We start from the raw sequence: 27584 nt of genomic DNA on the forward strand, positions 1-27584 counted from the left end.
CATTGGCCAAGCAGTACTGTCTGAGAGGGCATCGGGGCAGGCACACTGGGCTGGGCGAGTGCTTCCCAGCTAGCTAGCTCTCAGCCTGTGGGGCCTGTTGTAACATCCGAGCACCTACTGCCAGGGCTGAGAGCCCAGGTTAGGGCCAGAGAGGAAAGATACGGATCTACTTGTGGTTTAGAAACAACAACACATTATCCTTCCCCTGCACCTTTCTGTTCCGTGACTCGAGAAGCTTCCTGGGGATCAAGAATTGCTGACAAGCTCACTTATTCCTTCCAGGGCTCGTTTCTCTAGGTGAATCTGCCCTCCTCTAATAATAGAAATAAAATGCCTGCCAATTAGTGAATGCTTCCATTGGGCTAGCCCCATGCTAAGCCATTCCCACATACTATCTCACTCAAGTCTTTACAACCGCCCAGCACAGAAGTACTATACTATTATATTCTCACTTTACACACAAGGAAACAGGCTCAGGGTGGTGAAGGAACTTGCTCAAGGTCTTGTAGTGACTGAGCGTAGAACCAAAATTTCAACCCAAGTACATCTGCCCCTAGCCCATTCTCTTATCTGCGCTGCCCAGAGGTCCCTAGTTCCAAGGACTGTCTGATGTGACTTGACTATGTGAGGTCAAGTGTCAGTGAACAGTTGGTGGGGGAACGTTTGCCTCCTTGTGCCAACCCTGACCACCACCCAGCAAGCGCCAGTCATGTGACACAGAGCATATGTGGGGAATATCCCTGCACCATTTCTGATCAGAGCATGAGGATCCCCACGTGGCACTGGGCATGTGGGGCAGAGGGGGCTTCTGCACTCACCCTGCAGTCCTCAGCCCTAGGAGAGAGGCACACTTGGGAAAAGACCCCTTCCCCTCCTTCTCTTCCAGGGTGCTCAACCCCTGTCCCTTCCTGCTTGTGGGATGGCCTGGGCCAGTGCCCCTCACCTGATGGGACTGCCCACGTGTTTCTGCTGATGGGGCCAGGAGGCAGGTGCAAATGCCCTAGGGAGGGTCTGGGAGCGTGAATGGAGGGAGCTGACATTGCCGAGCCCTTGGGGCTGCTAGGCAGGAGAGGGAGACGGCCCCTCCGAAGGGACCATGGGTTCTTGCAGGATTGGAGTCCTCTGCCTCTCTAGGCTTCCAGCATGCCTCAGTGTCGGTTTCTTGATGTGTAGAACAGGGGAGACAGTGTCCGTCTGTCTTGGGAAGGTGATGGAATGATGAGGTCCAGAGCATTGGGGAACCAGAGTCCCGAGGACCTGCATCCCCCGGTCAGGGCGAGAGGTTGTTGACCCACAGCCCTCATAGCTGCTAAAGGGAGCAAGGTGGACACTTCCCTCCCCCGCTCCATGTATGTACCCAGCTGCCACAGGGAGCACGAGAGCCCAGTTTTGGTGCCAAAGGGGCTGAATCCCAGGATCCTCCAGGAGAACTTGCTACTACATCAACCTAATAGGTCTATCTACTACATATCCAAAAGAGAAAACCCTAGCCCTAGGTGGCAGCACTGTCTGGGCCCAGTTAGGTGTTTGGGAAGAGTCTATCTGTCCAGCTGCTGGGCAGATGTGTCCTTGTGCCATCCTGAACCTTAGCAGAGGGAAACCACCACAGCCAGAGGCCTCCAGCCTCTCTCTGCCTGCCTTTCTCTCAGATTCTGCATCTGTACTAGGTTTCCTATGCCAATGGGAGTACATAGGCCTGTCCACCCCAAACGCAAACTGACACTGGAGGCTGAACTTGCCTGGCAGTGCCCAAGGGGCCTGGTCATGTGAGCAAGCCACCAGATGCAGAGGCCACTGTCCACCCACTTCAAGGGGCTCAAGCAGGGACACAGCAGGCTGTGGCTGCCTTGCCAGTTACATGGGGGCATGAGCTACTCTGGGCAGGGCTGGAAACAGAAAGAGCCACCTAGATGCCAAGGACACTCACTTTAGAGACATGATGAATTCATTTAATATCTTCTCACTATGATCACTTTGCAGCCCTTGCTCCTAATGGACTCCAAAGTTCCATCCAAATGTCTGTTGCTGGCAGTTCAGCTCTCCGGCTGGCATTTTTGCTGCCAGAACTAACAGCTGGAAGCCGCTTGAATGGAAACGCTTCATTGTCTTTCCTCTCTCCGCTCAGCCTGTAGCAGTCATCCCTGGTCTGAGGCTGGGGCATGGCCGTGACCGGCACCCATGTCCTAGATCCCAGGGCCCAACTTTCAGGAAGGCCGGGGGGGGGGGGGGGTGGGGGGGGGAGGGGGGAAGCAGAAGGCTTGTGCCTGACTGGGTACGAGCACAGGCCAGAGCCCCAGGAAGGGAAGAGTCTGAGGAAACATGATGTTGGTTGCTCAAGCCCCATCCACAACCCTCTGGGTGCAACACCTTCGCTCTAAGTGCACAAAGGCCGCACATTCTGGGCTGTGTGACCTCTTGGCAGCACTGGCCATCCAGCTGCAGTGCTCTTAGAACGCTGCCTTCTGCATCCGCCCTGGGTCAGGGTTAGAAGGCGTGGCCTATCTAACTGCCGCTTGACTGGGCTGGACTGTGTTTAGAGGGGCCTGGAGGGGCCCAGGCGGCTACTGCCATCCCTTCTCAGGGTCTTTCCTTCCTTAATCTCTGCCCACACCTTGATTACCACAGGGATGGTGGCCCATGGGAACTTTATGTGAACACTTACATGGCGGGGTCCTGGTGTGCACTGGCATGTCCTCACTAGTGGCTGCCATAACGGCCTTTGCCGGGATGATGGACTGTGTGGGGGCAGCTCCGCCTGTCTGCCCATCCTTTCCTCCACAGGAGCTCTGCACGCATGCTCGCTCCTGGCCTTGCATTCTTGCCCCCAGTCCTGGCTTTGTCCCTCTCCAGGGTATGAGACCCCAACTCTCTCCACCTTTCTGGATCCCAGACACACCACCTTCCAGCAAGACCCACTAGAGTGGAAAAGAGAAGTCCAGCTGTGGCCTGGTAACAGGGTGACAGATGACAGGCAACAGGCCTCTTGCTTCTGGGATCTGACCTGTGATAGTGGCCATTGGACATTTAATTTCCTGCCTGTGGTCATAGGATATGCTGGTGAAAAGTAAGTAAGTACCGGAAGTAAAGGGTCTCCTGTGTTTTCCTGACTTCTGCCCCAGAATCTCTCATTCCTAGACACATTCATCATTCTTCTCTTCCTTGGCTTAAGACACTGCCAGCCTTATGGTTCAAATGTAAAATGCTTCCTGGGACAAGGAGAACTTGAGTCAATCCATTTATGAATTAGCTGGATCTGTTTATCGTAGAGTGTCCAGGAGGGGAGGCTGCGGGGGAGGGGCAAAGCCTCTCCTTGGGGGGCGCTGATGAGTGAGCATGGGCTGAGCTGGGGCTGCCTGTTGAATGAGCTGCAGGAGCAGGGCAGCCCAGGTGGGGTGTGTGTGTGTGTGTGTGTGTGTGTGTGTGTGTGTCAGGGCCAGTCCCCTGTTAGGGCAGGAGGCACACAGGAGCATCAGGACCCCTCTGGCCTCCTAGTGTTTTGGGCCAGGCTGTCTCCTCAAGCCTCTGCAGCTTTTGTCTGCCCTTGCCTGCAGGGTCACCTTTGATGTTACTGCAGATAGAAAGGTAGTCTGGGCAGTGAGAGAGTCCTGGACTGGGAAGTGGGGACCCTCAAAGCCTGAAACCAAGGCTCTGCCATCAGTTAGCTATGCAATCTCGGGACCCACTTTCCTTCTCTGGGCCTCTGCCTTCCTCTATAATATTATGGGGCTTGATCAGACATTCTTAGGGACTCCTTTTGGCTTGAATGTGCTCTAGCAATCTAAGGTGGCCATCTCCTTTTGGGAGCAGTCCTTTCCTCCTCTGCACCCCACCCCCCTGACCCCAGACTGCACTGTGGAAGCACATGAGGCTGTGGAATAAATGGCCCCCTGGCTCCCTCCACCCTCTGTGCCTTCCTGTGCAATTCCTCATTTGAAGCTAAAAGAAAGAAAATGGAGGCCGAAGGCTCCAGGCCAGGAAGCTGAACCAGAGAACCAGTCCTCCCAGTTCTAACTCTGCTGCTGCTGCAGCCTTCAGGAGCTAGGACATGCACGCAGACAGCAGGAGGCCTTGAGTAAAGGTGACCGGCTGGTAGCTATTTGCCCTGAGGTGGAGCGGGCTGGGTCCCTGCTGCACTGGTACCAGAGATCAGAACAACTCACTAGCTGACCAGACCTTTCTGGACCTGCTTCTCTGAGCACCCAGAGGCCCCCCTCTCCACATCCTGAGCAGCCTGAGTATGCAAGAGGACACACATCAGGCTCCATCCTGTTAGCCAGAGGCGCAGGGGCCTGAGTGCTTTGACACGGGCAAACCAGAGCCAAGCAGAAAGATACTAGTGTTTGCTGACTGAGGGAGCACTTCTGAGGGGGGATGGTTGCCACAGAAAACCCACAGATGTACAAAAAAGGTTATCGTCCTCCCTCTGTAAAGACATGGGTCTCTGCACTGACTGATGTGTTACAATGAGGTTTTATAGAAAATGCTGGCCAGCATGAGTGTCCCTTTGCTGGGGCTAATGTGGCTCCATGCAGTTATGGGGGAACCCTTTTTTGCATGCTGATTTCCCCCCAGCATATGAAAGTATGCTGTGCTTTGGTTTTACCTTGTTCTTTCAGGTGAAAGAACCCGGATTAACTTTCCTAAATCCATAGAACTTTGGCAGAAAAAGCAAAAAGTCTCTGAGTCTGAACCTTATGGTGCCTGGGCATTTCTAAGTCATCTGCCAGAGTGATCAAGAAGTCCCCTGGGGTCTCTGGTCTGGCCCCCTGCATGAAGCCCCTCCGAGTTTGTGCTTTCAGATGGGGCTCATGAGTATACAGTTCTTCAAGGAATCGGGGCCAACACGTGACAAAATTTCAGGCGCAGAGAGAAGTGGGACCAGGCCTCTTGGTTCCTTCACTGTCTACAGCCTGTTTTAAGTCCTCAAGGCCTGAATCTAGATCTCAGATGGAGAAGGAAACTCAGGTTTCCTTGAACGACAGACTCCAGTCATTCCTTAGAGAAACTCAGTGGCAGACAATTTGCTATTTGGGAAAAACTGGAGTGGCACCGCATTTCTTTCCAGCCTTCTCCCTCTTCTTGCACTTGTGTATCTCCTTGAGCGTGCGTCCTCTGCCCGTTACTGTTCAAGCGGCTTCTTCTTTTGCTCCACTTTCTCAGCTAATCTGTCTTTGTCCATCTTTGTTAAGTTCTATGTTGAGAACCATCTCCCAGCATCGGTCTAAATTTATAAATGTTCTGGACTGGATGGGTCACGGCCGACAGCTTCAGCAATGAGTCTGGGGCCCAGGGTGGGCAAGAGGATGCTGCCACCTGTTGCTGATCATGGCTGATCTGTAGCTCAGCTGGTTTCTGGTGGGGTGGCCTCCAGACTCAGCTGCCCTTTCCACTCACGGGGAAGAGCTATAAGCTCCCCACGGCAAAGGCCTGGTCCTTCATTTGTCAGCACTTTCCCCTGCACCCTGTCCCCACCACCCGTGGCGGCGTTTTGTAGTCAGGCAGTCCTGTTCCCTGCCTGCAAGCCAGTGAGCCAGAACCAGGTGCCAAGTGTCATCACCAAGTGTTGCCTGGAGCCCGCATCTGGCCAAGAAAAGACAAATTCCCCTTTATCTCACATCCCCCACATCTCACCTTAGCCCCGAGAGGGCCCTGAGGCAGAGCTCAGAAGGGGACAGACAGCTTCCAGTCAGTCTGCTCACCTCGGGCAGCAGGGCCAGCTGGGCTTCAGGAAGTTGAGAGCTCTTTCTGCTTCTAAAGCTTCCATTTTCCATGCTCCCTTCCAACCTGTTGGCTAGCCTACCTCTTTGAGGGGCAGGCGGCAGAATGCCTGTTTATGAGGTTTGCAGTACTGCCCACGTCGGGAACTGCTCCCGAATCCTGGGCCTCCCCACTTACGGTGTGGAGAAAATCCTATGGGGAGGGCTCTGCTTCAGGCCACAAGACAGTTTCCCACAAGTCCCCCCTACCTTCTGCACCCAGGAAACAGTGCGTTACAGGCATCTCTGGGACTGTTTGCATACAGAACACAGTCCCTCAGAGTCTCCACCTTCTCCCTGCCCCGCCCTCCCATACAGGTGGGCAGGTTTAAGAAAGCCAGCCCTCCAGAGCCCTTCCTGAGCCTCAAACCCAGGCTGCCGGTTCCTCTCCTGCTTCCTACGTCCTCGCCTTTATCCTCTGCTCCCTCCTAGCCCAGCCAGCTGCCACTCTGCCAGCCTGCTGTTTGGCACTCCACAGCCTCTGGGTACTGGCTGCTGCTCAGCTCTGCATACATTCGAGACCCCTAGGCTTGGAGTCACCTTTTGTAAGGAGGCAATACCCCCTCAGCTGGGCCATTTTCTTCCTACTGGAGCCAGGTATGGGGATTAATGGAATGGGAGACAGTTCTGGGTTCATCCCAACTCTAGTCCCATGTGCTCCTCTAGGACAGAGGGCATTCTTGGTCATCCTTGGGAATTGTGCTGAGTGGGCTTTGCTGTGGCTAGAGACCTCAGACCTGCATGCACCTTCCCTGTACCTGGCACATCCCAGAGAGGTCAGTTCACCAAGAATCAGTCTGTCTTTGGGGGACTGGAAGGTCTATGGAGCCCCCACACTCCCACCTTGCGGCCATTATCAGGGTGAACGGAGTTTTCCACCCCAATCAGTTGCTTCCAGAAGCTTTGCCCCTAAGTGCCAATGCCTTCCTGACTAGACACCCTTGCCAGTAGGGTTCCCAGGCTTGCCACTCCTAGGCTGCAGAGGGGACCCCTTGCTTGGCCCAAAGGCCTTATTCTGAGCCAGATGCGCTTCTGTGGGGGCCGAGTCCGGCGGCCCTAACCAGTTCCCACCAGAACTGGCTTAGGGGAAGACCGCAAGCAGGTCCCTCCAACCTTGGTGCGTGACACCAGGGAAAGAAGAAGCTGCATATGCGGTATTAGCCTTGCTTCTTGGTGGGGCCCTAGCACTTTAAACCCCAAACGTACTGGGCCTGACCCCCGGGAGCCAACCAGGTCATTAACCCTGCAGCAGAGGTGGGGAGCCTGAGGCCTGTGAGAAGGGATGGTGCTCAGCCAGGCAGCCCCCTGAACCTGACCTGACTCCAAAGTTTCAGAGTCAGCATCTCTGCCAGGTCAAGCTCTGCAGAAGGGCGTGACTGGGAGCTGGGTCCCAGCGATACTCCATAAATACTTGTGGGCCGAACAGGTGAGCAGAGTGTCCCAGGTGTGGTGGGGTGAGAGGGGCCTTCCCGAGGGCCACCCTGGTGGCACCACACTAGCCCGGCCCAGCAAGAGGGGGAGGTAGAGGCAGAAACAGCAGAAACAAGCGTCTCTTCCTATGGCCAGGAAGCCACAGGAAATCAGCTTGCGCCGGGCTGTTTCAAAATCAGTGTGGAAAGGGAGCGGCAGGTCCGCTGGGGCGCGGGGCTACCGATCCTAGCAGCCGGCAGCTGCCGCCCCTGTCCCAGGTGGTGGGCAGCCCGACACTTGGGCTCCCCAGCCCCGCCCGGGAAGCCCGAACCCACAGCGGCAGCAGGGACCTTACCGTGGCCGCTCCTCGGGGCCGCTGGGCCTCAAGCTCCTCACTGCAGGCTGGTGCTTGTCTGGAGCCCAGGAAGCGGCACTCCCTTCAGGCAAAAAAAGAGAAAAAGGAAAAGAAGAAGAAAACCTCAGCGCTTTTCTTGCCTAGCCGCTTCTCCTGAAGGCTCCTGGATGGTGTCGTCCTGCCTCTGTGGGCACACAGCCTCCTCCCTCTGGCAGCTTACTCACCGGTGTGCCCGTGAGGCTGCCAGCTGTATGGGGGAGGCGGGGGGAGGTGGCCCCCGCCCCTCTGCCTGACACACCGGAGCATGCTCTGTGGGGGTCTGGCCTAGGCCGCGGGTGGCCCCAGCTGGGTCCGGAGCGCAGGGAAGCCATGTCCTGGCCGGTCCCTATGGGCTCAGCAGAGCACACCCATCGGTGCTAACTGGCGCCGTGTGGTCGAGTGACAGAATTCCTTGATAGGAGGCTGTCTCCTTAGGACCCGGGGCTGTCCCAAGAGGGGGCAGCCAGTGTGCTGTCTGACCCCCTGGCAGGTTGGCTTCCATCCTTGGGCTACCCCTCTGGACCATTCCCTACCTTGAAGTCATCCTGTGTCTCTGTCCTGTGGACTCAGAGAGGGCCTGGGTGTGTCTGAGCTGGAGGTGCTCCTCATCCTGGGTACAGCCAGGTGCTTGGTGTCCCTTTTCCACAGCACCCGTCTCGGGGCCTGGGTGGGCCCAGCATCAGGATGAACTGCTGCCAAGTCCTGCTCTCTGTCCCCAGCAGGGGGACAACACACATGCTCTCACACACACGTGGGGCCACACCCAGCACAGAGCCACCTACCTGCCCCGGCCAGCCTAAGCCAATCCAGCCTTGCTCTCCAAATGCCACTCTGACCCTAGAAGCCACTCATGAACAGCAATATCCTGTGAGAGGTGAGTTCAAAGCCGGCCCAGGAGGACTCCAGTTAGCACGGACCAGTCTCCCCTTCTCTCCTGACACCTCCAGAGGACACAGCAGCCTGATCACCATATCTGTTATTGCACTTTGCCGGCCAGCATCTCTCTCTCTGAACCTTGGGCCCCCACAGCGTCTTCCATATCCTTGCGGGGTGGCAGCAGATTCCTGATAGGTCCCATCTTCCTCGCAGCCCAAGGTAGAGAGGGGAGAACTAGAAGGGGCGGGACTCAGGTGCAGCTCCAAGTTTCCAGCTCCCAAAATAATCAGATGCAAAAGGGAAGGAAGAAATCTCCGGGCCAGCAGGTGACTCAGTGCCAGTGGGCCGGCTTAGTCACCTGGATGGCTGCTCCCAGCTCCTGGCACATCAGCCAGGGAGCAGTGCCCTCCCCCATCTGCTGTCGACAACAGGGCTGTCAAAGGGAGCGTGGCCTTGGCCGAGGAGCGCCAGCTGGCCTGAGGCTGCCTGGCAGGCTGCACGGGCAGCGAGCTCCGGCCTCCTTCCCAGCCGCAGCACGCCCCTCCTCCACCACGCACCCAGGCTCACTTTGGGATTTCTCCATTAAATCCTCAGGCAGCGACCTGCTCGTTTGGGGCGCTGAGCTGCTCCAACGTTGCTTGGCAATTTTGATATCGTCGGGGGTTGCTATGGGGAGGAGGGTGATGTCATTGACACAAAAAACCCACTGAATTTACAAATCAGCTGGGGCTGGAGCTATTTATAAAAACACGTTTTTTCCTGCCTTCCTTTACTGAGGGGGAGGGAAGGGAAGGGCTGCCTGCCAGCCTCAGTGGAAGCCTCCCCCAGCCCCGCAGAAGCCAGACCCTCCCACCCAGGCTCCCCACGCCACAGAACTGGCCGACCTGGCCACAACTGGGCCGAACTCCCCTTTCGGGGTCTCAGCTGGTTTTGCTGTGAAGGGCGGGGAGAGCGGCATACAATGGGTGGGTGATGGGCAGGGTGGGCGCCAGCTCCTGGGTTGGCAGGGGCCGAAGCCAGCCACTCAGCTGGACCCTTGAGGAACAGGGTCGTGTGCATGTAGGCAGCCTGAGCTCCTCTGGGTGCCTGCAGGCCAGCGCCTCTGAGTACACCAGGTGGAGCCCAGCCCTCCTGGCTTGGCCCCCTGCTCCTCTCTTACCACACTCGCTGAAACACCATCCTCTCCGTGGCTTTGACCGTCAACCTGGACATGCATCCCCCGACCCCACGTCTGGCTGCCCTGCTGCAGGTGCCCCCCACCCCCATAGCCACCTCCTGCTCTGAGTGCCCAGTTGCTGACAGTCAGAAGGAGATGCTCTCCTTGGCTCTTCTCACTGCTGGCCCCTTAGAGCCAAGGTGACACTAAGCTGCTTACATTATTTTTGAGAACTCTTTCATAAATCTTCCATAGTGAAGCAATGTGGTGTCTGGTTAAAAGCCCAGGTTCTGGGTTTTCACAGTCCTGAGGTCACCTCCCAGCTCTGCTGTTCATCAGCCAAGTGACCTTTGGCGTGTTATTTAATCAGCTGAACTCAATTTTCTCATCCATAGAATGGGGATGATTTCACCTGCCTCACAGGGTGTGGGAATTAAATGAACAGAGCTCCTGGCACAGGGACTGCTCATAAACATTAAATCTTTTCCTCCACCTTCGTGACTGTGTTTTTGCTGTTCACCCTTATCCACCCACCAAATGGTGGCGGGTTAAGCTTCCACAACCATGACCCCCAGTCACCTCCTGGGCTAAGGTCTGAAGCTGAACACATAGACATGTTGATTGAACTGCACTGTATTGGACCTCATGGCATGAAGCATAAAAATTTCGGTTAGTGAGGTCCTCCAACTACCAGCTACGGAACCCACCCCAGCTCCATCCTGAGCAGGAAAGGAACTCTTTGATGGCTGTCAGGTAACTAACACCCAGCACTGATGAGAAGCCTGGAGAATCAAGTCCAGGGCAGAAGCCAGCGCTTGAGGCATCAGGATTGACTCTGTAGTCTCCATACTCCCCTGAATCTGGGTGCAGGGTGCCCTGACTGCACTCTCCACCTAGCGCACCTCTGGCTCAGGTCACGGGCAGAGGGGAGGGAGGCTGGGCTTGGACGGTGCTTCTGTTACCACATGTGATGTGGGGAAGAAAACTAGGATGCTATTACTGAAGGAAAGGGGAACGGGTGCCAGAGGCCAAAAACCAGCTGATGTTCGAGGCAGCATCTTTGCTTTTTTTTTCTATTCATCTCCAATTCCTGAGCGTGATAATCAGGGAGCGTTGACTCTTTTACTCTTCCTGTCCATAGCCTTCTGAAAACTGATGGTCTGCGCCAACCGAGACCTGTCCCTCTACTCTGTCATGTTGCATGACTCCTTGATTTGGCGAGACTGTCTGCAAACTTAGATCTGTTCCTTTCGTAGGTTGTAGAAGGGGAAGGAGGGACGTGCCAGCCATTGGAAGAAACCCTGCAAAGCTGGACTGCCTGTTGCAGGGCACAGGTGGGCGGATGCCCAGTTGTTCCTGGGCCAGTGGGTCTGCCCTGTGCCCTTCTTTATCCCGGCAGGGCCACCTCTCTGTCAGTCCCAGTGGGCTGCGAGCTGCTCTGGGGCAGGAAACCCAGCGTGGTGCTTGGCACGTGGTAAATGCTTCTGTTAACTTTGTTGAATGAACGAACATCTGAAGAGGCTCTGTGCTCCAGCCATCCTTACTTAGAACGCGGTGAATGGTGGAGCTGAAAGGGACTCTAGAATCACCAGCCCTGCCCCCACTTCTACAGGTGCGAAGACTTGCAGCCCAGAGAGGCTGAGTGACTCAGCACAGCCGCAGGGGAGACGAGAGGCAGTCAGGACTGGAACTCCGCTTTCCCTCCTCACAGGCCTGGATTGTTCCCTTTGCCACCCACACAGGCCTGTTCTAGCTCAAGCCCTGAGTGTGTGACGTATCTGTGGTTCAAAGGCAGTGGCGGTGCTCTCACCTGGGGCGTTCCTGCCGTTGAATCTCCGCTCCCTGAGAGCTGTGGCCGATATGGATCTGTCAAGACGATGGCCTTATAATTTCTCAAGAAAAGTTTTTCACTTTATTCTTTTGTTCTCGAAGGTGGAGATATGCTCACAGCCTCAAAAGTAACTTGCCTCAACTGCGCTATTCTGGTTCCGTCAGCTTCAGCTGGGATTACCGCTTACATCGACAGTGTCCCACTGACCGTATGGCTTCAGCAAATCACCGCGGCTCGGAAAGGCCACGTAACAGTGAAGTCCTAACGTTTTTATGAACCAATGCGTCCTGGGTTTTCCCAAAGAATAAAACATTTCAGAAACCAAGCCTAGGGCTCTAGTGTGTGGTAAATATTCCTTTTGACAGGAATTTTTCTAGAAACTTAGGTTTTCCCTCACACTTCCTGCCTCCCCTTCGTGCTGCGTGTACACAGGGTGCTTTACGAAGAGCTTCCTAATGGCTGTGCAGGCCTGTCTCCACCTGCCTATACTTGTCAACACCTCTACTGTAGGGCCAGGAAGGGAGGGACAAATTCTTCCCACTTCCAGCCCCTACCCGGAAAGGAAGGGCTTGCGTTAATGAGCAAGTTTTGTCACTGGAGGCCCGTGTATGTATCCTGCACTCCAGGACTGGCACTACCTTAGAGGGGCCCCTAAGCCTCGGGCCTCCAAGAGAACCAGACCAGAGGCAGAGGCCCACCTGCAAGAGGTTTTCCCAAATGGTCCTGCATGGCAGGTGGGGTGCCTGGGAAGCAGAGGTTTCCAAGATACCCGCCCGTCCTCCAGGGTGTTGGTAGCAAAGGGGAGGATGACCAGGTCAAATCCTGGGGGTCCTCGGTGGGAAGGAAGCCTCAGGGCTTTGTCAGATAGGGATGCTCTGGGTCCCTTTTGTGCCCACTTCTCTGGCCCTGCTCCTCTGTCATCCTGTGTGGGTGGGAGTGGGGGCGTAGGGGAAACCCAGGATAAGGAGGTGCCCTGGGGGCTGGGCAAGGTATGTAACGGATCGCTGGCAGGGGAATTTTCTCCATGCTCCTGGGAGTAGGAATGCGGGCTGGCCTGCAGATTAGGAAATTTCTCTAGGAACTCTTCCTCAACAAAATCAAAGGGGAGAAGCCCAGGTGGAGTTACTGTTGCTGCTGGCTAACAGCCTTGCCTGACCCTGACCCTTGGCCCAATGCTGCCTAAAAGAGAAGAGGGAATGATGAGGCCTTCCAATAGCCCGGTCTGGACTGCAGAACCTACCTGGATACCAATGGGCAGGGGAGTAGGGAGGAGGCCAAGGGACCATAATGCAGCCTGAGGGAAGACTAGGAGGATTCCCTGAGAAACTGGGTTAGCATTCCCCACGCCTCCGTCCCTACAGTGCCCCTGCCTCTGGGTCCACCGGGGAAGTCAAGAAGAGAGGGAGACAGACCCAGAGAAGAGGCCTGGGTCAGCAGATGGCCTGAGAGGGCAGAAGGCAGATACCGTTTTGTATGGTCTTCCCTTCTTGCCATTATGCCCTGTCACAACGCACTAGGAGACACGGGAGAGGGAAGGACAGATCAGGATCTCAAAAGGATTAGGAGTGACCCTGGCTAGGGACTCTGCTGTTGTCCTGCAGGAGTTTCCCTCAGGAGAAACAGGATGAGCCTTTCCTGGGAGCAGCCTCTATGAGAGGGGCTGGCCCACCTCGGTCAGAAACCAGCTGGGACCTCTCTTGAGACACAGCCCAAAAGAAAAGCTTTGTCGGAGTGAAATAGGCCCCCCTCCCCTCTGGCCACAGGGCCTTAGAAGTGAGTTGAGCTGGTTCCAGTGGCCGGGGCGGGGTCAGGGGATTGACCCGGAGGAGTTAACCACAATGTGAAGGCCAGCTCAGAAACCGGTCAGAGCTACGAACTGCAGAGCCCCGAGTATGGGACTTGCGTTATCCTGTCTCCAGCAGAAGATGTGACTGGCCTTTGTCATCCTAGCCCTGTCCGCTAGGAGCAGAGCCTTTGTGATGCACCACAGCTTCTGCATGAGCAAGGGCTTCGTGATAAATCTGGCACCCAGGTGACACAAAGCAGCAAAAGGACATGTGTGGAGGAGGGTTCCCATTGTCTCTATAACGTGGCCAAAAGCTCATTTTCTTGGGCACAATCTGTTGTCTGTGCCCTGTGCTAAACCCTTCCTAGCCATGTATCAGCTCATTCCACCCTCACAGCATTCTAATTCATGAACCCATCCAACCAAGATCTATTGAGTACCTGCTAGGTGCAAAGCTCTATGCTAGGTACTGAGGGTAATGCAGGGTACAAGACAAGTAGCCATCCTCACAACGCTTACACTATAGGTAGGAACTATCATCCCATTTCAGAGATGAGAAAACTCAGGCCTCCTGAATTTAACTTACTTGCTCAGGTCACTAAGTGACAGGGCAGGGCTTTGAACTCAGGCAATCTGTTCCAGAGTCCAGGATGCTATTTTGCTACCAAATGCTTCCTTTTTTCTTCCCAACACCACCCACGTGGCAGACACTATCGTTTGCCTCTCTGAATTCATCCCCCTTTTTACTTGCTGGAAGAAACTGAATTTATACGGATGTACATTTTTACACTTGTGTGCTCAGGGAAGGGCCCCTTCCCAGGCCCAGCCCCAGGAGTGAATCGTGATTAGTTTGAACCAATCTTCCTAATTCCCTCCTTTTGCTAGGGATTAGTTTAGGCCCCAGGTACGCCCTGTATAGATGACAATCTTATTAAGAAACAAGAAGGGAGGTTTGCTGGGAGGGTTCTTGGGCAAAGTTTTCTTGTGCTGCTCCAAGTTGTTGATCCTGGAACTGTGGTAGCTAACTGGTTCCATAAGGTGACCAGCCTGAGGACAAAAACCAACATGCTGAAGATGGCGGAAAAGCAACTTGGGTCCTCTATGAATTGCTGAGCTCCAGCGCTTGTTGTTACGGGAGATAACAGACACTCTCACCCTTTACGAAATTTTGGATTGTTTCTTCCTGACTTGTAGCCGAAAACTACCAGATATAAACTGGCTCCAACCCCTGCCATGCCAGGACCCCCCGGCCTAGGCTGGCCCTCACTTCCTCTGAATGTCTTAAAACACATATTCTCCACTCCTTTGACTCTTGGTTGTTTACTTGGAGATGTCCTTTGACTTATCCGTGTATCTCTTGGCTTTTAACCTGTAATATCCCGTTTCTGTAACTAACTTAAAAACTCCCTGAAGGGAGTTAAGCGTCCTTCCGTCCCTTTATGCCCTTCGTGTCCCGGTCATTAATACAGAACACTGGCAGAGCTTAATAAATATTTCTTGGCTAATCTTCTTTGACACATTCCAAGAGATTATTTGCTGCCCTAGAGGAGTAAATGAACACGTTTCAACAAAGAGTAAAACAGGCGTCAGCAGGTTGCAGCTGGAGGCCTGAGTGAATAAGAATGTCAGGAGTCTCCAGTCTCCAACGTGGTTTAGACTCCACAATGGATCACAGCAGCTCCAGCTGCTTCCTGTGCACGCAGCTCTGGGCTCCTGCTGGGGAGACGCAGAGGAATCTGCTGCTTGCTATGAGCCAAGCAACTTTCATCTTTAGCAACCACATCTTGGGTTTTAATTCTCACAATGGCCCTTTGGGTAGGAGCCGTCAGCACCTGTTTCTGGATGGCACGTTGACCTGGCCGGATCAAGTAGCTGGCAAGCAGACCTAGGGTTTGAGCCCAGGTATTCTAGTTCCTGCACTGAGTTTATAGGGCTCCCTATGTTCCCCCTTTTCTTTTTCGTATTAAGCAAGTGGTCATCTGGTGCTCATCGGCACAGAAGTTGGTAGCAGAGTGTAAAACAGAAATCGTTCTAAAAGCCTAAACTGTAGCAGGAGGAGCGTCAGAAAGAGACTGAATGTCTTGGCCTTAAGTGGGGTGAGTAGGCCCTGCTCCCTAAGCCGGGTGTACTTTCCCCTGGTCAGAGAGAGGAGTGAGTGGCATCTGTCAGCAGCTTGAGGGAAAGAAATCTGCATCCTGCTTCCCACCACCGAGGGCACCAACACTGCCTGATGCCTCAGAGCAAACTGACCAGAGGTAGCCTTTTAAGGATTCTGTGCTTTGAACACAGCACGGAAGCAGCAGAGAGCTATAAGCTGGGGGAGACCCTGCAGACTGAAGTGACCTTGTGGACTGAAGACCGGGGACCAGGCGGACCTTCCTGATAGCTTGGTACTCGGCTGATCTTGAGACTGTCTTAAGGACAAAGATTTGGTTCCCGGAAGGTCACCTCCAACAGGAACAACATCTTTCCCCTTATCTTTAGATTACAGACACCATGCTTCTTTCACCTACCTTTATCTTACTACAGATTTGGCTATATGCTATACTATAAATTGACTTTTAAGACAGTAAAGCTCCAACCAACTGGCTGGGATCCCAATCTACTTGAGAGGATGCCAGAGAACTTTAGATTGCTCAAGCAACATAAGAACTAAATCAATACAAGTATCTACAAGTTACGGGTACTAAAAACTTTAATTTGCAATACTCGGTAGACACTCCGGCTGTCCTCATTTTACAGAGAGTATGAACTCAGAAACGGTAAGTAACTTGTTCAATGCCACACAGCCAGGATTCAAGCACAGGCATTCTGGCCCTAGAGGCAGCATTTCTAACCACCATGCTGGTGTTTCTTGTTTTGTTTTTTTAATCTTTATTCACTTTTGAGAGACACAGAGCACGAGCGGGGGAGGGGCAGAGAGAGAGGGGAACACAGAATCCTAAGTAGGCTCTAGGCTCTGAGCTCTCAGCACAGAGCCCGATGCGGGGCTTGAACCCACGAACCATGAGACCATGACCTGAGCCGAAGTTGGACGCTCAACCAACTGAGCCACCCAAGCATCCCCGTGCTAATGTTTGATTTGGCACCATAGGCAGGGAGCCACCTCGATCCTGAGAAAGTACTAGCAGACCCCGGGCCTGTGCGATTGACCCTTTATAACGTGAGCACTGCATGGGGGTTCTAAGTGTAAAAAAAAAAAAAGACACATATCTTGTCCCAAAGACCTTATCTGAGTGAGGAAGGCAAGGCATGCACATGTGCCTGTTCAAGGTGGCTAATAATATAATGCGGTAGGGGAACGTACAGGTAGGAGCTACCAGGCGGCCCCTAGTGGCCTATACCTAGTGGTGGAACCTCAACCATTGGTCCACATGCTAAGATACTGGATGTGACTGTCTGGGGGAGTCCTGAGCACGTGGAGTGGCTTCCTTATCTGTTCAGTGATGGGGTACAGTTGATGTGTGGAAGGTCTCTCCCAGCACCGCTAGTCAACTTTCATCTACTCTGCCCAGCTCTTATTTCTGCCCGCCTGACCCCCTTGATTTGCTGGGACTCCTCGACTCACTGTACCGCACACGTGCTCATCCTTAGCTCATTTCCTTGGATGAGCCAATCTCATTGAAACTTCATGTGTCACCTTTCCAATGTTTTATTATTTTATTCTAGCATTACCAGCTTTTTCAATTTTATTTGAAAAATGCAAAAGCAAACAAATAAATGTATGTTCCTCTTTTTGTTCACAGATTTTAATGGGTATTTGGTTTTTATGAAATGTCATCCTCGCTTTGCTAATTGCAGGACTGAAGCAATTAAATAAAAATGCATCACATGACCAGGCCAGTAAGATTACACTACTTTGAAACTGCAGCATACGCTGATTCACATAACTGTTTCAAATGAACGTGAGGCTGCATTAAACACACGTGGGAAATAAAGTACACATTCCAATGGAATGAATACACCTGTGAAAATAACATTTAATTGTGAAAGGAGTAAACAGGACAATGAAGCGTATCACAATGTAAGGTCAGCTGTCAATTACAACAGGTTATAGAAACGTACATAAGGTGCCACACTAGAAAGTGAGATTATGATTTCATGTATATCTAGAGCCTATGATAGATTTTATTCCCTTTCACCAACGCTCCGGTTTGACTAGTTTTTGAATTCATAGCCGCTCTTTTCCAACATTTTAATTCACGACTTACTGTTGGCAACCATGTGCTAATATCTGGGAGTATATAAAATTAATAGACACATAGTTGTTTGTTCACAAGGAGTTTGAAAACTTGCAGTCTGGGCAACCACTCCTTTCCTGTGGAGAGGCCAATTTGAACTTCTGGGACAATATGTTGGGCAGCTGAAAGTCTGCCACAGGAGCATCTAAAGAACAAGATTATTGGTAGTGGTATTCTTTGATTAAAAAAAAGAGGTATATGTTTATAGAAGTTTAGCCTAAGTTCATCATGGTCTGTCTGTTCCTTTCTTAATCATATAATGTCAAGTTTGTGGAAACTCAAGTGTTTATACGAAAGTCATAAAATAAATTTTGTTTTGAAAAAAGTCAAGTTTTATGTAATTCAATTCCTTGTTCACAGACATAGGAAATTATAAGGAAGATGGTAATCATGGAAATCATATATCTAATGAAAAATTACAAAACATTTGAATATATATTAATTTTTAGCACACTAAAAATAGAAGTTTAGATAGATTCTCTTCAATGATTTAAAATTATTTTCACTCTAGGGGTGCCTGGGTGGCTCTTTTGGTTGAGCAGCTGACTCTAGATTTCAGCTCAGGTCGTGATCCCAGGGTCATGAGATCAAGCTCTGCGTCAGGCTCTGTGCTGAGCGTGGAGCGTGCTTAAGATTCTCTCTTCCTCTGCCTCTCTCCTCTGCTTGTGTGCGTACGCTCTCTCAAATAATAATAATAAAATATACACATATATATATATATAATTATTTTTACTCTTGCATGCATTTTAATTCCAAATTAATCCCACTTTGATATTTGGATGATAAACTTCCCAAATTTCCCATTAAAAAAAAAAACTAACACTTATTAGGTTTTTTATTTTTTAATAAAAGAAGGGAAAGGATCACAAAACCATGACCCATAATTTCTTAGACAAGACAAAAATAAAAAAGTAATTAATACATGTACATGGTCAGAAAATTCAAAATGTTTAGAAACACACAAATTGAAAAGTAAAAGCCTTCATTCTGTCTTCTCTCCACTCCTGTACACTCTCCCCAAAGGTAATCACTTTTTCCCTTCATATTTTTGTTTTTTTTTTTTAACCTAAGCTGGAAATGTCTGGAATTAATCTCTCAAAGCCTAATGCAGGTTTCTGCCATCTCTGTGGACTCATGCCAAATTGGAAGACTGGCTTTCAGCACCAAAGCCAAGGCACCCCTACAGTCTACAAAAATGGTCTGACGTCACCTCTGCATTGGTTCCAGGATTCACATTTTCCTGGGGTCTGTCATATTGATCATCCTTTCGGGACTAATGAGCCTTGGAAGCAAGGAAGACAACAATATAAACAGTGCTTTATCTTTGAGCACCTGTGCCAATGTTTCTTTAAGATAAATTCTTAGAAAATTTTCACAGCTGGAGGGAGTATTTAAATTTAATAAATATTGCCAAATCACCTTCTAATAACATACAATTTGTACCAACTAACAATATAAATGAGTATCTGCTTCCCCTCACACTAACAAACACAATTTTCAACTATTTTCTATGTGAATGATAAAAATTTCAGGTTTATTTTGCATTTTACTTAATTCAGAATGAAGGGTGAACATGTCAGGTAAGTTGGCCATTAAAATGTTTCTTAGTGGACTGTTCATGTCCTTTGTCTATTTCTACTGGTTTTCAAAAATTTTTAAAGAGTTTCTTTGTACATTAGGGTTAAATAGTGCTTTGTCATATTTTATTCATTCAGGCATGGGTGTTAAAACAGGAAACAAGTAAATCCTTGCCCTTAAGAAAGTTAAATTCTAGTAGCGGGATATAGAAAAAAAATTTACACACACACACACACACACACAAACACACGCGCGCGCGCGCAGAGCTGTGATACGTGCTTTGGAGAAAACAAAGCAGGGCAAAGAGGGACAGAAAGTAGCAGCAGTGTGTGTGGGAGGATGTGTGTGTATAGAATGGCCAGGGAAGACCTCTGTGGTAAGGTGGAGATTTGAGAGGACACCTAAAGGGAAGTAAGGGAATAATCCATGTGAAGATACAGGCAGAAGAAATGGTAAGCAAAAAGGTCATAAAGAGATAAACTAGCTGGAGTGTTTAGGGAGAAGCAAGGAGGTGGACAGGCTAGAGAGGAGTGAGTGAGGAAAAGCAGAGTCAGGGAAGAGGTCAGGGAATAGTGGGCTCAACTGGTAGGGTCTCATAGGCTGTGATACGTGTTCTGTTATAAATGGAGGTGGGTGGGGAAGCATAGAGATCAGTTACGAGACCTTGAGGTAATGCAAGTGAAAGATGATGCAAATACATGTTGCAAGTAATTTTTCCTAGTTTCAGTTTATGGGTTTTTGTTTTTTTTTTTTTTTTGAGGCGAGAGATAGGTAGCCATATTAGATTCAGGTTTTTATCTACTATAGTAATAAATAGGAATCTTCTTGCTTTTATCTTAGCTTTATGCCACAAAGACAAAGGTTATAAAGCCATCTAGTATTTCATATTTTCATTTTCTTACATTAACGTTTTGATCTATCTAAAATTGTTTTGCAGCTAAGCAGTGAAACAGGCAGGACCACTGCATGTGGCTGTGCAACTTTTTCACTGCACAAGGGCACACGGCTGACAGGGTAAGTGCAGACTGAAATCTGGGAAAGCTACAGTGCACTGGGAGGTACAGAATCCACTAGAGGATTAGAGTTCAAACTCTAATCCATTGTTTCAACACTAGTTATTGAATACCCCACCTTTTCCCATACTGATTTGAAATGCCACCTTTATCCTATTAAATTTGGTGGAATGAAGGACCTCATTAAGGTCAAAGTTGACCATATTAAGAGAAAAAATTTTAGGGCCACCTGGGTGGCTCAGTCTGACTCTTGATTTCGGCTCAGGTTATGATCTCATGAGTTTGTGGGATCGAGCCCCACCTTGGGCTCTGTGCTGATGGCACAGAACCTGCTTGGGATTCTCTCTCTTCCTCTCTCTCTGCCCCTTCCCTGCTCGCTCTCTCTCTCTGTCTCTCTCTCAAAATAAATAAACTTAAAAACAATTTTTTAAAATACATCCTCCTCACTAGGGAAGTCTATTTTAGGAGCCAGACTGGAAGCAAATTTTGGCATGTTAGAAAGGGCTGGTACAGGGGTGCCTGGGAGGCTCAGTCAGTTGAGCCTCTGACTCTTGATTTTGGTTCAGGTCATGATTTCATGGTTCCTTAGATCAAGCCCTGCGTCCAGCTCAGTGCTGGCAGCAGGGAGCTTGCTGGAGATTTTCCCCGCCTCTCTCTGCCCCTTTCCCACACGTGCATGTTTGTTTTCTCTCTCTCTCTCTCTCAAAATGAGTACATAAACTAAAAAAAAATTGTAATCTCCTTAATGGGATCATCACTACTTAAGTTAATAAAGTCATCTAAAAAAAAAAAAGGGCTGGTGCAGTTGGGAGGAAGAACTCCACCTTTTCCAATGCAATGGAAAAGAAGCCTTTCTTTGGAGTCTGCTTAAAAACTTTAAACACATCGACAACAGTCATTTCAAAGAGGCTTGCGCGAACCATCTGGAAGGCTTTCTTATCTACCTTGAGGTAACAGCTCAACTCACAGTCTAAAGTCCTACTGCTATAGGAAACCTTTTTATTTCCAGATTCAGGTTTGGCATCAGTTAGAGCACTTTGACTTGGGTGGAAAGTTTCTTACTCGACTGGCACTGGAAGATGAGGGCTCTAACAGTGGTAGAAGATGAGTGGATGCACCCTTTGTGAATGGTGAGGCACTATACATTCCATGGTCTCTTTTCAAAAGTAAAAACCCTATCTTGTCAGCTATTTCCCCTACCAGGTCCATCGTTAGGCTACTTCTGCCTTAGTAAGACAAGAAATAGGAACCATTTGAAGCTTCTGCCAAAAGACAGGCTTCCTTCTCCAAAGACGAAAACAAGCATAAAACACAAGGGAAACGGAAATATGCCCACTTGGTGGTTGTATGCTCAGGCAAAGAAAAAACTAAGACATCACAGGTCCTAGGGCGCCTGGGTGGCTCTGTCAGTTAACCGTCCGACTTCAGCTCAGGTCATGATCTCACAGTCCGTGAGTTCAAGCCCCAAGTCAGGCTCTGCGCTGATAGCTCAGAGCCTGGAGCCTGCTTCAGATTCTTTGTCTCCCTCTCTCCCTGCCCCTGCTCCACTCATGCTCTGTCTCTCTCTTTCTCAAAAATAAATAAACATTTAAAAAAAAAAAAAAAGGGACATCACAGGTCCTAACTGTCTTCTTCCTTCTACAACGAAGGGTTGGGGTTGGAGGGGCTGGGGAAAGGAGGGAGAGCTGGCAAAACAGTTGCAGGTTCTCTAACAATGGAACTTCCTCAGATTCTCCTCTTTCTTCTCAGAGTGGCATTTCAAAGACAAAGCTTTATCTATAGACCAGTGGTTTTTCAGGCTTTCTGTTAAAGTTCTTAAAGATTCACTAGATGGTAGCTATGCCTATGTTAAGAAAGAATCTAAATTTACTGTCCAGCCTCAGACTAATGATTTTAATGTGTCAAAGGGGTGAATTGAGAAATGAGGAGAGCAGAGGCGTAGAAGGGTCCAATTACACAAAAGATAAAGATACATAATTTTACATCATCAGTTGTACAAAAAGCGACCATAAAAATGTTTGAAAAGTTGTATTTTGGTTAAGAGCAAAAATTTCTAAGTTGATTATCTTTCAGATTCAAGTCATATTTCAGCGCTTTAACTATATACGCTTAAATATTTTTAGTTGAGATATACTTAGAATTTTCTGCTTTCCAGCAATCTTAGAGCAGTAACAGTGATAACTGGAGTCAAAACACACACACACACACACACACACACACACACACACACACACACACAGAAATAATCAGGCACCATCATGGAGGCACATTTGAGAATTTTGATATTCAGAAATGAAGCAGATCATTTTCATTGCCCCATTCTTCCAATTTTCCTCCCTATGCCCAAGGCCAGGTATGATTCGTGCTTCTGTTTGGGGGTCCAATACTTCATCTAGAGGTACTCTCTCCCCAATTAGTACATGCTTCAAAGTTATCTTTTCATTCTGCCCTTCTATCTCTTCAAATCTTCCAAACAACAGAACTTGCTTCCATTCTTTCATTGAGCCCCGAGTCATTCTGCATGTCACAGAACGATCATTCCATTTCTAAAGGGCTGCTACACCCTGTTCAAAACCTTCTCTCTTCCTTTCTAACAGCCATAATCCTAATCAAGAGACCCAAGAGCCGCAGCACCACTGGATTATATAAAACACACAAAAGGGTCTTGTGGATAAAAAATGAAAACATTAAAATAGAATCAAAATGAACAATTTTGCTACTTGAAATTTAAGAAATTTGGCCTTACAGAAATAATTTTATCTACTTTTAAACCTAGGCCACTGAGTGGAAGGTGAGGAGCACCCGAAGCAATGGTTGGCTATTCTGTTTTATTATGATTCTATCATAGCAGTTCCATGTCTAGGATATATATATAAATTTCCATGGTAAGACAGCTCCTGTCTGCAAAATCAAGCCATTTATTATCTTAGTTGGCAAAAAGTAGATGAGATGTTAGAAGCACAGATTCAACAAATACTATTTTATTACTTAAAAATACATAGCGACCATTAGGGTACATGTCACAAATTACACAAGGAAAATGTACAGGGAAAAGTAGAGACAGATGTGTTAAATGACAACAAGGTACTCATTCCTATGGAGCCCATTAAGAATAAAACAGTTCTTTGTTAGTTAGACAGGGCCAAGAATAGTGGCCTTGTAAAAAATGCGAGTTACCTAGAAATAGACCTCTACTAAAAAGTAGAGACGTGTTGGTCGTGTACCTAAATGTGTTCTAAATTAAATTATAGCACACCCAGGCCCAGTGTTCCATAATACAACCATTGGTTTTAGGCAGGAATCTGTGAGAGACTTGACTGCCTATCTTGCTGAAAGAGCAAAGCCCCAGGACTGATTAACTTCCCTACCTTCCATAAAGCTTTGTTCAGGTGATTTTGGAATGCGGTGTCAAACACCCCATTCATTGCTGCTGCAAGTTCCCTCAGAACAGACACTGTGGACTCATCACTGGCATTCAGAATCCGCACAAAGAATTTATTCCACAATTCACCATCTTTTAGCCTAAAAACATACAAAACCATTTCCATCAAGATGAGGCACGTAAAAGAACTCTGGATTTAAATCAGTGGTACATTTATGCGCTAAATAATTTCAGGTAATAGCTACAACTCTAGGATTAGAGCGCATTCAAGCAGTCCTGCCAAAGCACAAGGTGGAGCTAAAAAACAAAAAAAAAAAAAAAAAAGAAAAGAAAAAGACTACTCTGGTGGGGAAAGCCATAATGCAATGCATGTAAAGAGAAAGTCTCTGATCTGAATCTATAAATTTCCTCTGTGCACTAAGATGCAGCACTGTTCTACAATAGAAGAAGTATGACTTTTGCTTCTCTTCTCTGACTTTCCTAAAGTCTAGGTAGGTCTTACAGAGACAGGAGTTCTCCCTCTCCTCCAGCCCGGTGTTTTATTATCTTCACAATCTTCTGAGAATACTAAGCTTGACTGAAGTAACTACTGCTTACGTCCATGATGTTTGTAACTTTTTCAAACCAGAGAAGCTTCTATCATGGGGTAAGGCAGGGTTATTAGGAAACCCCAGCTGATGCTACCTGTTTGTATTAGACCCACCTAGGACCATAACCAACTAGAGATACCTGAATTTACCCTACAGGTCTCACATTATATTTAAGGCCAGTTCTTAAAGCACGTTTAAGAGACAAGTAAGACTGGCCAAATTCGGAATTAAATAAGAAAAAAACACATAATTCAATTCGTTGGGAGCAGGGAGAATGGAGTAGGGGTGTTACATTCTCAACATTGTCTTTTTTTTTTTTTTTTAAAGCCAAAGAACATACCAATAAGTGATAGATTGGGAAGCTTATTCTGGGAAGTTATTAGCTGTGACAAGCTACAGTGGAACATGGGATATTTAATAAGTTTTATGAGTAGGCTTAGGGTAATACTAAGGTTCTAAGACCCAGCAGCTCTTATTAAGGGAGCAGTTACTTCTCTAAGGAGATTCAGTTCTCTGCTTTGGTTCTAACCATTCATTAAATAAATAGCCTAAAATTAGTATATAATTCAGAAATTTAATTCTCTTCAAGAAATGCTTATTAACTTTGATAACAATAGCTACTGAAAAGGAGTATAAGACTAACATCAATTGGTTAGAAAATTATTCTCATGAAACGTTTCTATTAACACTTTTAGATTGAGAGGCTTCCTTATCATAGTCACAGTCTCTATGATACATCTAGGTACAGAATGATGTCCTGAAGTCTGAATAGTTTGATTCTTATTTTTAATTAGCAATTCCTTTGTCCTGCACTAGATCCTCCACTGATATTCTAATGGAAACCGGTTGAAATTAATGGAATTATGGCATTTGGAATAAGAAAACTAAGGCTGCCCAAGCAGAGGGCATCCAAGAGCAAGAGAAAATTATGTGGACAGGCAAAGACCCTGAAATCACCAATACTTACTCAGAAATATTTTGGCTAAGTTTCCAGAGGGACCCATCCCAGAAGACCTGTAGGTGTTCCTTGAACAATAGTAAATGTGCTAAATCTGCTATACCAAACAGATCTACCTGAAATCACAAAAAGCACCATCAGCTAAAATAATTCTCTGCTACGATCATGGCAACTTATTTATGTAGAAAGTTGAAAGTTATTATAATGTTTATCTTATGACATACATTTTAGTAGACTGTTCCCTACCCTTACCATAAAGGGAGAAGCTCCCCCAAAGAAGTGATCAACAGAGCTAACTCTAGGATTTAGCCTTAAGAATAAAAGATGAGAACAAAATTGTCCTGAAGAACAAAAATATCTGACTGTCCAATTCAAATTTGTAGACCTACTGAATTTGCATGGCCTCTAGCTGTGATCTAAACGTGGTTCGCATGATAGTTCAAGTTCATGCTACATATTCAATCAGCGAATGCCAAATGTTCAGAGACAAGTCAGAGGAATTTTTGTATACAATGCTAGCATATAAAACACTTTACACTTATAATACTCTTTTTATACACACTATTCCATTTAATCCTCACAACAATTTTGACATACACAGAGCAGACTGTTCTCCTTATTTCACAAAGATTACAGAAAATGTCTAATAAAAGACCACACAACAGATAAGCTATAGAAATGGCCCTGCCATTTAGGTTACTGAGTTAGTCATGTGTCTGCACGTGTATGTGTACAGTCTTCAATGTTGTGATAGAAAAATGGTACATTTTGCTTGACTTGGTGCTATTTGAAAACTAGGTCATCTATTCCAGGCGAGACAATATCAGTAAACACTAGCTTTCATGGCTTATGTAGATAAGAAAGAGATTAAGAAACCCTTTCCATATTTGCTCAGGCTTCTTTTACACTTACCTGGTAGGGAGAAGAGCAGTTAGCCAGGATCTTTTGTCCTTCCAGGATTTGTACAGTCCGAAAGCCGCTGAGGACAAAAACATCTAGCTGCGCCCTAAGGTCGACACTGTAGGAAAAGTCCACTATCTTCAAAGCTTGATTGTTCTTATTACAATCATAAGGATCGTGGATTCTAAGCCCAGATTTAAGAGAAAGAGATAATAAAAATAGGCCATGAAAGAAGCTGCAGAGCCGGTCTTAAAAAAAAAAAAAAAAAAAAAAAGGAAAAGAAAAAAAATAGGTACTGCAGGTAACTCTTAGCTATGCCAACAGCTCCCTCCAGTGGTTAGCTATGAAAATGCACATGTAAGAGCAGCCGATGTGTCCACCTTAAGTGGGGAGTGTTGAGATTAGTGACAAAAGTACATCTAAACCATAATGTATACCCACCACAGAACATTTATCATACTATGTTTATTACATAACATAAATACTGAAAGTAGAGTGCAATCCTCTGTCTTACTAGACACAGTAATACATACAAGAGCAATGTTTTACACAGTGATGAGAATTATGATGGAAGAAATAAGCTTTTATAGATGTCATAGGCCTTCTTGTTCATTATACAGATTAGATTTTCCAAGTGTTATTCAGATTCCTCCTTCTCAGAATTTAACTGAAACAACAATATAAGGCAGTTTTTTTTTTGTAAAATGCCACCTCTACTGTAAACTATCCTGTTTTTATTAAACGAACACCATATTCTCTCTTACTCTTATCTGTAATTCCAACTGTTATTTACTTTAAAAAAAAAACAAAAAAGAAATAAAAAAAGACAATTTTAAACACTAAGTTCACTATTAATTATATTTTCCTTGTTAGCTATTCCATGCAATAAAGCTACTCTCCGAATAAACAGAAGAACTATACATGTGACAGAGAAGAATGAATTATTTTCATGTGTTCCTTTTGTCTCTGCTTTTCTCAGTTCCTTCAAATCCCTGATTACTATCAGTGATAGGTGCTATATTCTTAAATATAGGCTTTGACTAATCCCATCACAGAATGATAGATTTTACTTTAAAATTTACATTCGCTCCCAATTTTCCTTGGTTCAAGAGACAACATTTTTTGGCCATCATAAAACTATATATTTCTTGCTCTGTGCTCACCCCTTGAACGTGATATCTAAACTTGGTTTTAATTTGAACACCAAGCCCTTTTTCTTGGCATAGCTTGCATTTGCACTCTGGTTTTACCCACTTCTCTTGACAATTACCTCAGTCTGGCTTGACTTAATTAAGCTTTGGTTTTGAAACCAAGAAGTGCCTCAGTTTTGCTAAAATCTTCACTAGATCTGCACTGGCCCCACTCAAAGAAAGACTATACAATCTACTTCACGTTCCTCCAAGTATTCATATTTTATATCTCTTCTAGACAGTAATCATCACAATACTGAGAGGTTAATTCTTTTTTATGAATTAATATGTTTCCTCAATGTATTTTTTTCTTTGAATTCTTTTAAAGTATTCCAAATGATTATTGACTTTTAGATAGCAAATAACTCTCTTAACATACTGTGTTCCTCCGTATGGCATTTACCAAAAGGCAAAAGGAATTGGAAACTAGCCATATATTTTTTTAAACATTTATTTATGAGAGAGAGAGACAGAGAAAATGTGCGGATGTACGTGGGGGTGGGGCTAGGGAGGGGCAGAGAGA

At 47.7% G+C, this 27584-nt stretch overlaps 2 protein-coding genes across 6 annotated transcripts in view; both read right to left on the reverse strand.

Annotated features, from left to right (window-relative positions):
- PAK6 (p21 (RAC1) activated kinase 6) overlaps positions 1 to 9091 on the reverse strand; it is a 35792-nt gene extending 26701 nt beyond the window's left edge. For all 3 annotated transcript variants that reach the window (XM_053224170.1, XM_053224169.1, XM_053224168.1), the window contains exons 1-2: positions 8343 to 9091; positions 7522 to 7603 (exon numbers count right to left, since the gene is read on the reverse strand). The gene's annotated coding sequence lies outside the window, so the exon portion shown is untranslated. The remainder of the gene's footprint in view (positions 1 to 7521; positions 7604 to 8342) is intronic.
- Positions 9092 to 23006: 13915 nt separating this feature from the next.
- The window catches only part of BUB1B (BUB1 mitotic checkpoint serine/threonine kinase B), a 49578-nt gene continuing 45000 nt past the window's right edge, over positions 23007 to 27584 (reverse strand). For all 3 annotated transcript variants that reach the window (XM_015064934.3, XM_053224167.1, XM_027066917.2), the window contains 3 exons: positions 25884 to 26055; positions 24981 to 25087; positions 23007 to 23563 (listed from right to left, as the gene is read on the reverse strand). In XM_015064934.3, coding sequence (XP_014920420.2) covers positions 23332 to 23563; positions 24981 to 25087; positions 25884 to 26055 — 511 coding nt within the window. In that variant the 3' untranslated portion in view covers positions 23007 to 23331. The remainder of the gene's footprint in view (positions 23564 to 24980; positions 25088 to 25883; positions 26056 to 27584) is intronic.

Source organism: Acinonyx jubatus, chromosome B3, assembly GCF_027475565.1.
Source record: "Acinonyx jubatus isolate Ajub_Pintada_27869175 chromosome B3, VMU_Ajub_asm_v1.0, whole genome shotgun sequence".
NCBI classification, from domain to species: Eukaryota; Metazoa; Chordata; class Mammalia; order Carnivora; family Felidae; genus Acinonyx; species Acinonyx jubatus.